At 39.8% G+C, this 17,018-nt stretch overlaps 2 protein-coding genes across 2 annotated transcripts; both read right to left on the bottom strand.

Moving 5' to 3' along the window:
* Window positions 1–2,774: 2,774 nt before the first annotated feature.
* On the bottom strand, window positions 2,775–3,602 carry LOC139134242 (muscarinic acetylcholine receptor gar-3-like). Its single transcript, XM_070701156.1, has one exon. The coding sequence runs from the start codon at window positions 3,600–3,602 to the stop codon at window positions 2,775–2,777; it is 828 nt and encodes a 275-aa protein (XP_070557257.1).
* Window positions 3,603–3,876: 274 nt separating this feature from the next.
* Window positions 3,877–4,389, bottom strand: LOC139134241 (histamine H4 receptor-like). Its single transcript, XM_070701155.1, has one exon. It carries the CDS (start codon window positions 4,387–4,389, stop codon window positions 3,877–3,879), a length of 513 nt encoding a protein of 170 aa, XP_070557256.1.
* Between the last annotated feature and the right edge of the window lie 12,629 nt (window positions 4,390–17,018).

The raw sequence follows: 17,018 nt of genomic DNA, 5'->3' as shown, positions 1-17,018 counted from the left end.
TCATGATGCAGTCGAGGAACAGATGAATTCTCACTGATCTTAGGCCATCATGAGAAAATGAATGTTCAGGTTTTGTGAACAATCAATTACAATCAACAAACTCAGAGCAGTCTTTGTACAAGAGACATTTTCTCCTGGGATAACTATATTCCCATTTATCAAGTGATTATGATATTTTTTGGTCTCGATTCTGTATTCAATCATTTTGAAATGCTTCATTAATTTATGGCTTAGTTTGTGTCAATTCTTTGATGTATACTCAGTTAATTATACTTGCAGCCTATGAAACCGTGACTTTGAATCTTAATGTATTATTATTATTACAATGGTGTGCGTTCAAATGTTGTAATTTCGAATTTGTGCAGTTGTGTGTAAATGTGTATGTATGTATGTATGTATGTATGTATGTATGTATGTATGTATGTATGTATGTATGTATGTATGTATGTATGTATGTATGTATGTGTATGTATACATGTATGTATGCACAGTTGTGTTGTACTGAAATGATTCCTCTGAAATTGACGCCACATAGTTTTTAAGTCTTGATGCATTGGGCTGTGACACTAGGCATCGCCTTTGAAAACAAGGATAAGCATCCTTAGTTTTTGCGAATTGACAGAAAATCTGTGAAATTATGACTGAATTTACAAAAGTGGGAATATGCTATTTAAAACCTTGGGTTTACTGCAAACGCCATACAAATCCACGATCTGATGTCATTGATATGTATCTCGTGTACAAACTACTCCAGTATAGCAAACATTTTTGAATGCAATTTGTAGTCGATGAAAAAGTTTTACGTCTTGCTGTTATATTTTCATTTCTGTAAAGTCACATTCGATTTTCACGAACCGTGCATCTTTACGCCCCCGACTCTTTCAAATGACGTGACAAAAATCAATATTTATAGATACTATATTTATCCAAGTAACCGTTCTTGGGAATTTGAATCCTTCGCTATCGCGTTAACACCCACCTCTTACTCTCGCCTAACAGTTTTCTGACCTACAGTTTTTTGACCTATAAAACTTATCTTCAAGAACTGTCTCATATGTCAATTTTGGTGAAGTGTTATATATGTGATATCATTTTTTGTTTTGTCTATCTAGACACAGTACACATGAACAAGCTAATTTTCAGTGGCCTTTTGGACAGCGCTTAATAAATACTCTGTCTGTATCAAATTGCCTATCTCAGTAGTTGAGAAACGTTCCACGATCAAGTTGTAACCAGACCTGATGTGTACTGTACATGTGTTGCGTGTTTCAATACACTGTACTACAAATACCAGCGTAAATCAATCCGACGGAAACACGCTTAAGCCGTGCGTGGTTACCGGTTACCGACACAACCATAACGTGGTACTTCACATATGTTTGTAATATATATGATGTATTCCTAACACTGCGTAATAAGTCATTTACTGCCGAGTCGATTGCTTTTATAGCAGCCCAAAGCAAATCTTCGGCAAAATTTCTTGCAGAAAAAAAAATCTGCATCTCGGGCCAGAGCGACTCGGCTTGCAACTTTGAAAACCTGAGAGTTGTCCAGACCCTACGGACTAATTTGGAACGAGCAACATTTTTCACAGATTTCCATGTCCAGTAAGACGTTCTGCAAACAATGTAATCGTTGTATACCCATTATATCGGTAATCTGCACATTAACATCTTTCATTTTACAATATTTCTCATTTCCTTATCACCCCAATTGCAAATCACCTACCATAATGAGATCATAGATCTCGCATGGGAACATAATTCGCTCACGAATTTAAATCGCTCACGGTGTTGCGTACACACTGAATGACATCGCTCCATTATTGTTTCGGCGGGACACGATCTCTGAAGACAGGCGTGTTTCGTGACAGTAAGCGTGTGTTCGGTTGTCTCTCTGTTAATTAAATACAAAGTGAAAACCCCAAGAAGATAACGCATAATTCGGTCACAATCGTTTTCCGTACAAAGCCACTGCTGTAGGTCTGTATCTTAATAACGCATATAGATCATTTTGACATCACCCCTGAACATTGATGACGTCATTGCACAATATTAGCTGTTGGCAAAAAAAGACCAATATTGACATGCCTGAACTGGCGCTGTTTTTCCGGGATTACGATTTACGTGTGCAGACTTCGCGTCGTCATGCAGTGCCCGCAGATTATCACGCTTGCACACACCGATACAATAACCAGTCCCTTACATTCTGTCGACACAGTACAGCTGCGCTGTCCCCCCGACACTTTCAACACCTCCAATTGACTGTTTTATTACACTTACAAAAATCATAATAACAGTTGCATTTGCAGCTTTGCATCGCCTGGGTATGTGACTGTTATCTCAAGCTGAGGATAAATGTTATGTATATCAGAGAACGAGAGTCAAGGCGATCCGCGGAATATATTGCACGAAACACCGGGACAAGGTATCGGGTGATCCCGCTACTCACCAAACTGATAGCAAAGTAGATTTTGAAAGTCAGCTTGATTCCGTGCAAGACAGGTAGTGATTATTATTTGATAATTGAATAAAAAGCCTTTGAAGATATCGGCCTTAGGGGCCTGCCCCATCGCAAAGCTGTGCTCTTACACACTATATTAATCGCGAGACAAGATGACGCGAGACATATTCGCATTTTTGCTATGTTGTAAATTCACCAGCTGGTCGCGTTTAGCAGGTTGGGCTTTTTACGAGAAGACCCAGTCAACTGTTTGTGATTTAAACCGACTCTACTTAGTCACGCATAGGTCGCAATCTTGCGGTTAGAGGTGATCACAGTGTGAGTCTCACAAACAATATTGACGGCTTTGTAAGAACCGCAACAACGGCATGCCTGAATTCAAGATCTTGGTACACGTACAAGAAGGGATTTATCAAAGAGTTGACGTACTGCAGCCACACAGCCACGGTGTAAATGGTGAAGGGCAGAGCGTGGTCCGGACGAATTGCTTCGTAAATACTGATGATCACCCATGGTAGATACGACAGAAGAAAGAATCCGACCAATATGGTCAGGAGAACCGCAGCTCGCCGGTCGCTCGATGATTGTCTCACGATGTGCTTCGAGCGGTAGCCGCGGGCGCAGGCGGGGCTGTCCTGAAAGACTACGCTCTCTTTTCTCGGTGACGTACGGGCCGAGCTGGAATTGATAACTGATGATTTTTCGATGTCACGTCTACCACTGCAATACGCCAGCAGTTTGTCACTTGCATCTGTCGCGGTAGAGGATTTATCCTCTTCGCGTCTCAAAGGTACTTGAGAATCTTCGCTGGTCGCGCTATTTGTTTGAGTGGTGTCCATCTCGGGAACACGCTGGCTTTGACTGGCGGAATCGCCATTTTTATCACATATAAATTCAGTTTCTTGTGTGCCTCTCGACTCTCTATGGTGCTCAACGCTTACCCTGGTCGATGTGTCCCCGCGCAGTCGTCCAGATTGCAAACTTGGCGTAGTTTCCCTCATGACAGTGCTGTTGAAATCTGACAACACATCAGGGGATGACTTTCTGGACATATGTATCCACTCCCTCCTCTTCGAACCCAACTTTTCGTATACAAGCACCCTCTGTGGGGAGGCGAACGTCCTGCTCTCTGACGTCATCAATAGCTTGTCGAGACTGGCCTTCCTCCGGTCGGAACGCCGCCGTATAGTTATGTAAATACGCAGGTACAATACGAAGATGAAAGTGCACGGAAGAATTGGCGAGAAGAACATTTTGATGGAGGTGTAGACTGAGTGATCTACAAACTCGACATCACAATAACTATCGTAGGTGATGGTGCTGTTCCCCGCGAACGTTTCCCACAGCGTGGTGGCGGGCACTTCGCCAAGAAACCCAATTATCCAAGCAACTATTATCAATCTGAACACAAGTTTACCTGATCGTTTTCGCCTGTACCAGAACTGTGAAAATTGCCAGATAGCGATCCAGGCATATAGCGCACATGATATATGCTGTTGCGGTGTAGAGGAAATAGTCCATGGTCACCCAAAACACGCAGGTCGCCTTTCCCAGCCTCCAGTACTCGTTCTGGTACCAGTCGTAGACTCCCAGGGGCAGAACCAGCAGTCCAGCTGCGAAGTCGGACACGGCCATGCTCACATAGAAATAATTTGTTGGTTTGCGAAGTTTTGGTGCGGTGGCAAAGGCGAGCAGAATCATCAAATTTGCTACGATGGTGACGAAGGTAATTATTGATAGTATCACAGTTACGACGACTACCAACACCCTGTGCCTGGAGTTGGCTAAGTCATCATCGACGCCGAACAGCACGACGCGTCCACTGTGGTTCCGGGTTCCATTATCGACGGCGTACTGTACCAGCGGGGACGAAACACTGGCACCAGAGCGATTCAAGTCTACGATATCCTCGGGCTGTAACGACATCGTTTCCCACAATCCTTGCAGATATGTTGCCGCATTCCCGACAAGTACTGTTCCAGGACATAGCAGAACGAAGCACAGGCGGCGACTGTTCGGTGGAAAGTGTTCACTGGTGTGTCCCATACAGCGCAATTACTATTACTTTGCCGTGACAAGCGGAGATCCGCTGTACTTAACCATGGAACCGTATAGTCAGATGTCAGTGCTGCAAAGAGCGACTGCGCAGATCATTTTCATCCTTGATACAAAGCACACCGTCACAGATGATAAGGCAAGGTGAAACATGTAAGGCCGAATCCAATTCATGTGAAACGGGACAGAGATAGAAGAATTTAGCGGCCTGTGTTAAAAAGACTCAGCCTTGCCTGCAGTGCTCATGCTTCTACTCGGCAACCGCGGCTGTCGAGATTTTAAAGGGTAAGTTACGACGCCGTGGTGATTCAGTCGCGCAATGATTTATAGCACAAATGGTTACTGAAATTCGCATGAGCGTGAAGATGGAGGGGACAAGGAGAAAGTGTTTCGTCACACCGCGAGCGTGCTTACATGCACAGCCGATCCAGGAGAGATTTCCGACTAAGTGAGATGCCGGGATACTGCGCCAACTTTATTTATACCCCGGATGACGAGTCGCCCGAGACGTATTCCTGATCTGCCAGTGGGCGTGGCCATCTCTTCTGATTTACAACACCTTTCATCCCATCGTTCTGTGCGACGATGAATAACCTATTTACATAACACCACTTTATCGTCCATAATCGTTTATTTTGTCAATAATCGGATAAGGCGCTTCATTTGAGCTACTGCAATACACGTACGTAAGGCGTTTCGTCGCTAATGTTCTTTTCACATACTTACGCTAGACTTTTCGATTTCTGCTTAAGGTTTTGGTTTATGATCTGTCCAGATTCATTTATAAAGGCACTCGTAATACGCACATAAACATCATCGACTATGGGGGCCTCGGGAAGAACGATAATTCTTATCGCAAGTTATGAAACGGACACGCACATAGTACACCCATGGAAAGCTCTGGATTAATATTTCCATTGAAATTAAAGTCGTAAATAAAAATTTAGAAGCCGACACTTTTCGCGAAATTTACGATGACGCGAGTGACGGAAATCGACAAATTAGTGCACATACATCATGTGCCTCAAACGATGATTGGTTGACTTGACAGCATAATAACGGACCGGGGCAGTGACGAAGTGACTTTAAAGAACAGCAGCTTGATTTCAAAAGAAAGTCATTTCCATAATGGCGATGCACTCCATTGAAACTGTCCGGACGTTAATTAACCTCTGCTTGGACTCGTGTCGTCTCATAAATTATGAATTAACGATGTTCTGAGAATTTTTTTTTCCAGAGGGACAGACAGAAAGAACAGGCTTAGGGACCAGGAATAAAAGCGATTTTTATCTGCTGTATGTAACTTCAACCGTGCCTGGAATTTGTCGTTCTTTGAAGTTTACAGCAAGACTGGCAATCTATCTCCGATTTACATTCTACCTGTAAAGAGATCGTTCTGTGACAGGCTTTTACGGCTCGCCGAAGTTATCATCATGCCGATAATGATACCCTTGGGAGAGGCCGTGAAGTTTTACACGCGCAGCGACGCATAGCATAGAATAATTGAATAGGCAGTGGTACTCCAAATTGTTTTAAGCGTCACCTTGCGCCCAAAGGTCATGACCTGTTGCGAGGACATCCAGATATTGTAATCCGTTCAGGGTGGTTTCACAAGTTCTCTGCAGCATTCATCTTATCTCCTTCAGTAACAGGACAGCGTGACATCGTCAGTCAAACACAAAAAAAGACAATAACACTCTATACCTTGTTATTAATGTTTGATGCCTGCCATTTAAGCGTGACTTAGTAAGACCAATTATTCAGCTACTTGTGAGAATTCCTTTTTTTAATCTTCGTATTTTTGTGTCGGATAATTTATTTCAATAATCATCATGACATCCAGGGTTCTCCTTAATTAGTTTTCATCAGCTCTTCCATATTCGAGTATATATAAATATCCAATACGTAATGTACTTTCCACAAGCTCTATAATTTATAATGATGACAGGTGTCTGTGATCGTTAGAATCCTCTTACTACGGTTTTTCCTTCAAGCTGTTTGGATTTCTCCACTCAGAAATATTCAATAGAGCGAGAGACTCACACGAGTATAGGCTAAGCCTGTTGAAAATAACCGACACCAAACATTGTTTGTGATTCTTTCATACAATGTCCATGCATGACCTGCAGTATACGCCGGGAGGTGAAACCCCTCGATTCGTACATACATTTGACGACCTTTCACGTTCGTCATTACAGAATATTTTCTCGTTCACAAGAAATTCTAAGAACTTAAACGTGGGCATACATATTCGGGGTCATCTTGCGACAAATCGTTGCAATCTGTCCACCTGGAACCCCTCTTGTGCTCTTCTGTACACAAGGTACAAAAGATCAAGAAAATTTAATACATAGTGATGGAAGTGAATTCGGAAACAAGTGAGCATGTTAAACCGGTAACGTCACGTGATATCGCCGTCTGACTGACATCACGAAAAAGTATTTAGGCCGTACAGTACGTAAGCCAAGTCAACACCTTTCTTCCAAACCTGTGGTTTCATTTATCTGAGTGTTTGGAAAGCTGTTTGATGTCATTAACATAAATTGCTTTTTAAAATCCTAACGAGTGGAAAAGTCAACCGATCATGATGATGACGACGACAATGACCACAACGACGACGATGATGCTGCTGCTGCTGATGACGACGAGGACGATGATAATGATGATGATGGAGGTGCTTATTGAGTGGTTATCTGTTGTTGTATTGATTTTACTATTGAGATATTGAAATCAATATTTTAGCATGCTATTGTGCTATTTGAGAGAATGATGTTAAGTGTAGTATATTTAAAATTGAATAAAGTGTCCACTCACACCGCAACACAGTGAAACCGAATGTTTCCAAAGTATCCGACGTCGACAATTATTTTGAAAGAAAATGACTAACAAACGGGTTAACAAAATTGCGTACGAAAATTTATCATCAAATGTACGTATGTAAATGGAATCATGCTGGGAATGTGAATATACAAAATCTGAACGCTATTGGGCAAGTTTTTAAAGGGAAATGTTTGATAAACAATGATAAAAGTTACAAATGCAAATATAAGCATCATTTGAAAACACAGTCTGGAATAATTCATCCTTAGACATTTCTACTCAAAATTTTGCTCAAAATATGAGAGTTGTTAGATGAGTTTTTTCAAAGAAGAAGCTGTTTTGACCAAGTATGACGAAAGTACCATAATTACAAAGTTTTCAAAGAAAAAGATTATCATATAAAGATGATAAAAGAAATTCTCATAAATTAATATATGTACATATTTATGCAAATTTTGATAAAACTACTAAAGGGCAGTTGATTTAAGTATTTTTCAAATTATAAGTAGATGACCCAGTAGTTCAACAGATTTTGCGTTGTTTTTAGCATCTGAGATACAAATTTTTCGTATGAGGCAACAGTAAACTGGCTAATATGTAATCAGTTTGTTTGGTAAATATTTTACTCAAGTCCATCAAATTCAGGACATTGACTTTCAGTAGTATGCAAATTAACACTAATTATGCACAAGTCTCGTAAGCCAAACTTTTTTCAGAGCTTCATACTCAGTAACTGCTCCAATACAGCAAATTTTAACTTAATCTAATGATTAGTTTTTGAGAAATAGCGTTGGCAGACAAATGAATAGACGGACAGACAGACAGACAGGCAGAAGGACAGCTGCACGTCAGCAACTCTCATGTCTAAACGTGAGAGCTAAAGTGGCCGCTTTGACGCCTTGGATATATATCTTGAATGTAAACGATAATTTGTCCCAACCGTCTCATTCTATTCAACATGAAAAGATAAAAACAAGTATAGTTATATAGCATTTAAGTACGGACAGCGACCTTTCTTCTTTGAAATGCTATTAACTCTGCACCATCTCAATCGTACACGATTGGAACTAATTTGGGATAATTGGATAGTGCAGTAATGTCGATTTAATCTGCAAATGTAAGCTCATCAGCTTTTCTTTTTAAATTATATACTGTGTTTTTATGAGTAATTTGTAATATTGGAACATTCAGCTATAGGGCACCTAACACTTTTGAAAAATTTGAACAATATGAAGATCTACTTCTCCAAAATTTAATAGTTCCAGTCGTGTTAATTAGGCAAATGCTCGTGTAAATATGGATGTGCTTCTTATGTTTTTTCCAGGTTCGTACCCCAATCTGACAAACGGACAAACGTAGACAAACGGAAAGAGTGTTGGGTGCATGATATGTTATCCAATCGATCTGACCGGTGTCCAATCGATCTGACCGATAGACAAACGGAATGTTGGGTGCACGATAAGCTTATATCCGCGCACCTTTCACTAGGTAGTATTGCGTTAAGTAGGTCTGATCGCTGTTCGGAAGCAGATGCATTTAACATCCTGATGAACAGGAGCGGAATTTCATACTCATGATTGACAGCAACAGACAGTGCTATCCCAGAGCGTTGTAAAAGGCCATTGCCACTCCACCACCGGAGAAGCAATGAGGCGAATGACCCCGACTGCCTTAATCATAATAACGCGAGACTTGACATCCGTTCCCATAAGTAATTAGGATATAATGTCATATTTTGTCAATCACAATCGTATCGCTGAAACGTCTATCTCCGCGGAAAACAAGGTTTGGGTCATATGAGCTTGCGTGGCAACGAAATTAAACACGCTTCTTTAGTCTGCTATCGATTCATTCACCCTGTATCGTGCAACCATCCTCATGTGAGTTGAGATGGGCCGGCAATGCGATGCACTTTGTCTGATATTGATTGTGCGTGTTCAAATACACTACAAGGCAGGGTTTATCGAGTTCGATGCGTCATATCGCAGGTTATCACCTGACGCGTTTACTTCCTCAGCCATGAATGTCAAGGGTAAACAAGCCCAGTACAGTAGTGAGAGCGCAACAGACAGTTGAATTCATCCGGTTGACGTTCATGACCGCTAAGTAACATGACACTGTTAAGACCGACAATCTTTCACTGACAAACTTTTTAAATTGATATCACCAGGCTTACGTGCTCAATATCAAATTACTCCATGTATGTAAAAATCCGCCACCTGCAATTTCCGAACTTGTACAAGAATTCGGATGTTAGCTGCCTGTCATATATCTTCTGGCAAACATGTTATTCAACTGTAACAACGAACCAGAGTGCTGTTCTTTTCACTTACATCTCTTAAACCTGCATGTAAGGCTCTGTACCAAACAAGGCAATCATTCAACGTAAGGAAACTACTATTTATAAAACTCCAAAAATTGAAAGTCACTTCATGACAACTTCGTTCGTTGCCGAGCGAAAACCAAACAGGTAGACACGAACAAACACACCCCCCCCCCACCACTGTATGAGAAAAACCAACCGCCCTTTTGACGAAAATGGTGAATTATATAGAGGAGCTCTTCGCGTTCAAAAACATTGTTTTCAACTCTATCATCTATAGATAAATGGAGATGGATAACACTAGATATGTATCGAGAGTAAACCGAAATAAATGACGCATAGCGAATATTCTGTTCTCACAAAGGAAACTCTTGTGCTCGTAAATTGACGAAAAAGCTCGCGACTTTGTGTATGGAGCAGAACCCTCGTCTTGGTACCCAGCCACTTCACACGGTATCAAGATTGACGCACGTATAAATTTGAATCTTTAACGTTCAGTAGGAAACGGGTCACGAGGAAAATTAAAAGGAGTTAGCAATCACGTTACCCAAATCTCTATCGTAGCAGGTATGACAAAGTACCCTCTCCCAAAGATGCAGGGTAGATGTACTGTACCCTAAATCAAATAATTATGATTTTTGTATTTGTTCAAGATTCTGACAAAGAACGAAGAGGGAGAAAAACGAGCCGCCTTGCAAACAATTAGTGGATGAACTATCAGGAATAATAGTTAGCGACCATGCATCGGTGAGTTTTGTTTCGGAAAGAAAGCTTCTTCATAATTACGTAATTCTCCACTTTAATTTATGATTGTAATAAGAGAAGACTGTCTGTGCGTGGGTGTGTGTTTCATCAAAGTTAAGGCCCAAAAGCCAGAGCCCAGCAAATGTCGTAAAAGTAGACCAGCAGATTAGTGACTGATTAATTATTCTGCTGCAAAAGGTTATTTATTTGGCTGGAGGCAACTCTGTGATAATCATACATCATTTCATTTTATGATTTGCTGTTCGGTGCTGAAGATTAGCTCCCAATCGGGTTAAGTGTCATCTGTTATACCGATAACTGGCGGCGTTTCTCTGAACAACAGTGCAGTCCTGCAAATCCCCAGAAATATAAGGAAGAGAGGGAGCTCTCCTTGACCGAAGTAGCACACCTAGTACTGTTTTTCAGTCGGATATATATCATTCTCAGCCTCTTGCTTTGAGTCCGAGCGTACCGAGCACACTTATGCAATGACGTAACTTCGATAAACAATATTTTTCTCTGTCGAATTACTAAATTTTGTGTTGGACAAATGATAAATTAAAATGTGCGCTCATGAACTTATTTTGAATGAATATGTTGTCACAGTCCGCGCGCTCTCGTCACGTTTTGATGATGCCACGCGTTCTCTTGTCGTTTGGCATTTGTTTTTTAACGTGGAACGCTAACTTTTCTTGTACATCATTTCCCAGTTTAATTTTTGCGCTTGCATCGATAGAGACTTAATATTCGGTATCGACATACAGACTCGATTCAATACTGATATTATTTTCATTTTAAATCGTTACTCATGTATTTATCGATTACTGACAGATATTTTGACATGTTCCAGGCAACAAAAAGAAAGAATAATACACAGAGGAAAGCCGGCGAACCTCCTGCAGTGGACTTGCGCGCGTCGACGGCAACCGTGGCATACGTGCCGCTGGTAACGGTTATGCCCTTGAGTGTCAACATTCACATTTGACAGCTATACATTTGTACGGCTGTTCCGATATCAATCGAAACTTCTAAATTTCAAGCATCAACTGATACGACGGATATCACAGCTAGGTGTCTGATGTGAGTCAGCAGGCTTAAAGGTATGCTGTCACCTGTTCCAATTTTGCCACAGTTACCATGTAATGGAAAGAGAAAATCTAACCAATCACAGATTTTAAGCGGGTTGCCGCTTTTTAAAAACAGCGCCCCCACATGGGCATTTTTAATACTAAGGAACGCCCCTTTGACCATATATGGGCATATTTAGATTACTGGTGACTGTATACCTTTAAATCGAACTTGTCAACACCTTACGCATACCTTGAAATCTGCGAACGGCATGCATCTGATTATAGAGGGGCCGTCGGAACTGCGTGTGTGCGACTCTCTTGTTTACAAACAATATATTTCATGCATGATATCTAGAGTCATCACGTCAACATAGCTGCCACATCTAAATTTTTAGATATTCATTGTTAACAAACGTGTTTTAACTTTCACCAATCGCCAACGTACCACATAGTGTCCCTGACAACCTTTGAGCAGAGTTCCGACAACCCCCTCCCTTTAAATACAATTCGAGAAAGTCCTAGTGCGTGCATTTCAAATAACCGATTTCGAGCTTCCCATCAGTAACAGTGTGTAACATTTCTCTTGAATATTGTTCTGAGGTTTACATACTTAGGTCACATTTTCACTCATGATTCATCAGATAATGACTGCATCCTGCATCAGCGCAGAGCATGAGATAATTGTGTGACAGAGATAATTTGCTTCAAGTTTTATTCCTGTCCCGTTGACATTAAATGCCGTCTTTTTATGCATTTTGTGATAACGTCCATGGCAACCATTTATGGTTGGATTTCAAACTTGGCATCATTCGTGTGCCGTAATAAATGCATTCCAAAGGATCTTTGGTTATCCAAGTTACCGGCGCTTCCAAAGTGTTTGTTAATAACAACTTTTTACTATTTGTCTGTTCTCAGACGGAGAGATGCTTACGACTTTAGTATGAGCACTCCGAAACTGTCAAACTAAATTGATCATTCGCCTTGATACTTGTGATATCACTTTTGTGGACTAAAGTTTTACTTGATGAACATTTTACAGTGAATTATTCTTCTGTCTATGTGCGACATGATCTGTTTTTGTTTTCCCTTTTCTCTTTCCTGTCCTTTTTAGAGCTGTTGCAATTAATTTCTTTTCTATTTCTTTTTATAATGTTTACAAACTTTACAATTTTACACTGTGCCCTTATGATTGGACTTCATTGGCGAGTACAGCCTACTATGCATGCTCAAGCTGGAGAAAATATCACGCTGGTCATGGTCTGATCGGCTGACTAATATGCTATTTTCATGGGAAACTCGATCTATTTTGAAATACTTTCATTTAAACCATTTGGAATAAGATTCTGGTCTCTATAAAAACATGAAAACAAATAAATGGTATAATAGTTGAATGACTATGGCCTTCGATCTGAAATTGAAACTGATTCGTAAACCGACGATCTAGTGCAATTACGCTATGTATTGTTATGCAAATTCTTGTCATCTCCTGCGAGATTCATATTTCTCAGTTCGTTTTAATTTCAAGGAAAGCATTTTTCATTTGGGTAAAGATAACAACCTTTTCTCTTTGTTTAAATTTCCACTGTCTTTCAGAGCTACAAGTTAAGTCTAGTTTGCTTTGCTTTTTACCTCATAGTAATAGCATTTTTCATAGCTTAGTATTTTGTGTGTGCAATTAATTTATTTGAATATAAAATTTTAATGTGTAATTTTTTCCGCCTTGTAATTATACGGGACCTAAAAGCAATTTCTCTCTGTACTACATAATTGGTTTACACCATATAGTATTCCATAAATTATATATAATATACCATAAAGTTTGTACATTTCAGAAAGAGTAATTAGAATTCTGTCACTCCATACTTCAATTAATTAATCGAATAATCAATTCATAAATGATGAGGAGAAAATTGTTGGGTAACTAACATCAAATTGGTCGGATGTGATCATGAACGCTGTAAAATGCTGGCATCGTGTTGTAGAAAACTATCATTACTAACACCGTCGATTGTTTGTGCTTCTGTTGATTTGTCAAGAGTAGATTTTTTGCCTGTTTCTAACAATGCACTACATGGGTACTGTATGTTTTCAAATTAACTTTGCTGTACATACATACATAGATACATACATACATACATACATACATACATACATACATACATACATACATACATACATACATACATACATACATACATACATACATTCATACATACATACATACATACATACATACATACATACATACATACATACATACATACATTCATACATACATACATACATACATACATACATACATACATACATACATACATACATACATACATACATACATACATACATACATACATACATACATACATACATACATACATACATACATACATACATACATACATACATACATACATACATACATACATACAGAAACATAGCTAGATAGATAGCTAGATAGCTAGCTAGCTAGATAGATAGATAGATAGATAAATAGATAGATAACACATATTATACATTATATATATATATATACATATATATATATATATATATAATATATATATATATATATATATATATATATATATATATATATAGGCCTATATATATATTACCAATATCGATAAATTTATACAATTATTACAAAGAGAAAATTCTGATATTATTAGAAATTTATGCAGATTTTTGTTTTATGCGTTCAAGAGACGGAGTGAAATCTCCTAGGATACTGTAACAATTTTTGCTTGTTTGATGGCGTTTTTCTTAGTGTTTATTACCTTTGACTGTATTATTTGTGTGGTATTTTGTTTCGCAGAAGGGGGCCGATGGCTTTTAGCGCAAATGAAGATAACATTTCAATAATATATATATAAATATATATATATATATATATATATATATATATATATATATATATATATATAATATATATATATATATATATATATATTAGCGCCGCTAATAAGTTCTTTACGGTAACCAATACAATTCCATGACAAAATGATGTGTGACGATGGTATCATGCTCACTTCTTCGGATAAAACTTGTTTGCTCTTAGAGACAAAAAGTCGGACTCGATTTAAAACCGAAAGAGAATGAATCTAGAGAGGGAGTTTTTCAATAATTATCTTCAAGCAGCTTTCTTGCCTGCTTGATCGCAGTAGCCTCGATACGGTCAATGCAAGGAACAGTTTCTCTGTTCTTGAAGAGATTTTCAACTTTCCCCACCATAATGTGAAACAGGACTCAGGGGCATACCCATTTAAATTTATAACACCGAGGAAAACTTAATCTTGTTTTGTCTCTTGAGGTTCACTATCCGTCATTAAGCTTTCTGAATAAATTTTATTTGGATTTTTTACGAGTGCGTTTGTCACGCCATCATAAAGCAAACAATCTTGGCCGTAAATAACCCGGAGTTCAGTTCACAGTGGAACTCTCACAGTCAAGGATGAAGCACGTACTTCAAACCCAATATACTGTGACTTAAGTTGTTAAATTTTCAGCAAATATCCTCGGAAGGCATTTGACTGGGTAATTGCGACCACAGAACGCCACTGCATCGCTGCAAATGGTGATGGATAATCTGGGCTCGGACTGAAGGTTGATTCCTTTCCGATTGCCTTCGGGTAGTTTCGTCTCCACGGCTAAATTACGCCATAATCATCAGTTGTAGATTTATGTGTTCAAGTACGACGATCGCTCATTGCCAAAGCAAGCATGGAAGGCGAAAAAAAACTGGGTCACAGTTGGAAAGGAAGAGCGTTAAATGATAGTACTATGTGACGAGACCGCTCGTATCACGCTAGCGAACACAGAAATCGAAAGTCGGAGTCTCAACAATGATTGGATTAGTCTTTGCCTCATGACGTCATACAGGGAATTCACGGGAAACACAGTTCGTTCGTTTCATTTGCGTCACTCCGGTGCGTTCCAATCCACTACCGAGGAGATGATGGCCCGTTGAAACGTACAGCCTAAAAGGGGTGGACTGAGAAAGCAAGTGCCAATTTAATCTGTTAACGTCGCTTACGATGTCGGAAGTCGCTCCGTTGAAATTGTTTTGAAACAAGGTTATGTAAAGGCCATTATTATACACCCACGTCCTTAACGTATCGAGTCGCATCGTGCAGTAAGTTACGGTATCAGTTCATATGGACGCAGAGTCCAATAACTTTAGGTGTTATGACGATGTTTGACCTTTGGCCCCACAGCTGCTTTTTTGTGAACACTCGCAAAAGACGACAAGATTCAAAATTTATTCCCAAAATTACAACTGAAACGATCCTACGTCATGTAGTTAACGATGGCAAGCTTTAAATTTATGTGAAAAAATGCTGCTGAGCTGAGGCATGCCGCACAGGAGAGAAATTAGCTGAGCAACATTGCGTTCATTGCGTTCTGCTAAGTCAATTTACTCCCATGTGCGATCGATTTTTCGCGTCTCGGACATTACCGAAGCGTTCGATGCAGTTGTACTCTGATATAATCCCGGCATTTTGTGAATAACCTTGCATTATGCACTGCACTGCAGACCATGTTTGCATGCCGAGGGAGCGTACAACTTACAGAAACTTCTGACTGCTTCAACTCGAACCGAAAATATACGTAGGAGTCTTATTGGCCCCCGGGCCGTTTCAACCGCCCGGGTTATCGCTCTAGTTACAAAACCTAGCCATCTGAAAGACCATCTGGGGTTAATGCGACGATGCTGGATTTTTACTGCAGAGGTGCGTTACTGTATACGTAGGCAGCATTATTTCTGAAATCCTGGGGTGCTAAACGGTGAAATATTGCATCCAATATTATAAAAATGAAGTTATTAGCATGAGGGTGCTTAACAGCGCTGAACTCTGTCGACCTAAATTTTCATAATTGCAAACAATCTAAATATGAGCCTGTAGGTCCTGAGCAAATAGCGGATGTTAGGTGGCAACTACATCAGTACATGTATCCGCGGACCACAAAAGTCATTAAGGAGAATAACAGGCCCACTTTGAGAGAGAGAGAGAGAGAGAGAGAGAGAGAGAGAGAGAGAGAGAGAGAGAGAGAGAGAGAGAGAGAGAGAGAGAGAGAGTTTGCCGTTCGAATTATAATGTTGTCAGGTAGTCATTCACGAGGATGTAATGGCATGAATACGTAAATGCCCTCCAAATACAATAATTTCTCCAAATTGAATGCAAACTACTTACAGTCATTCAAGCAAAAGAGCGGCGTAGACTTTACTCCTGAAGGATTCATCGCAACGCCTACGAAGCCGAGAGCTACATATCCGACAGCGTATCTTTCCAGATTGTTCTCATTTGTACATATTGGATTAACTGATGGTCAATAACATTGCATCGAATGCTGTGCAGCGGATCATCAGGTCACGTTTCCGTTCCAAATCGCGCTATTTATTTCCATATCGAAGTTTTACGGCTTAAAAACCCAACCTCATCAAACGTAAACTACAAAGAGATAATTGTGACTCAATCCATCAGTATGGGAAACAGGGGAGCAACGTTCGGACGGCCGATAGGGAAAATAACTAGGACAATGTC

This window comes from Ptychodera flava, chromosome 6, assembly GCF_041260155.1.
Source record: "Ptychodera flava strain L36383 chromosome 6, AS_Pfla_20210202, whole genome shotgun sequence".
NCBI classification, from domain to species: Eukaryota; Metazoa; Hemichordata; class Enteropneusta; family Ptychoderidae; genus Ptychodera; species Ptychodera flava.
Note: the sequence above shows the minus strand (reverse complement) of the source record. Positions and strands in the feature narration are given on the sequence as shown.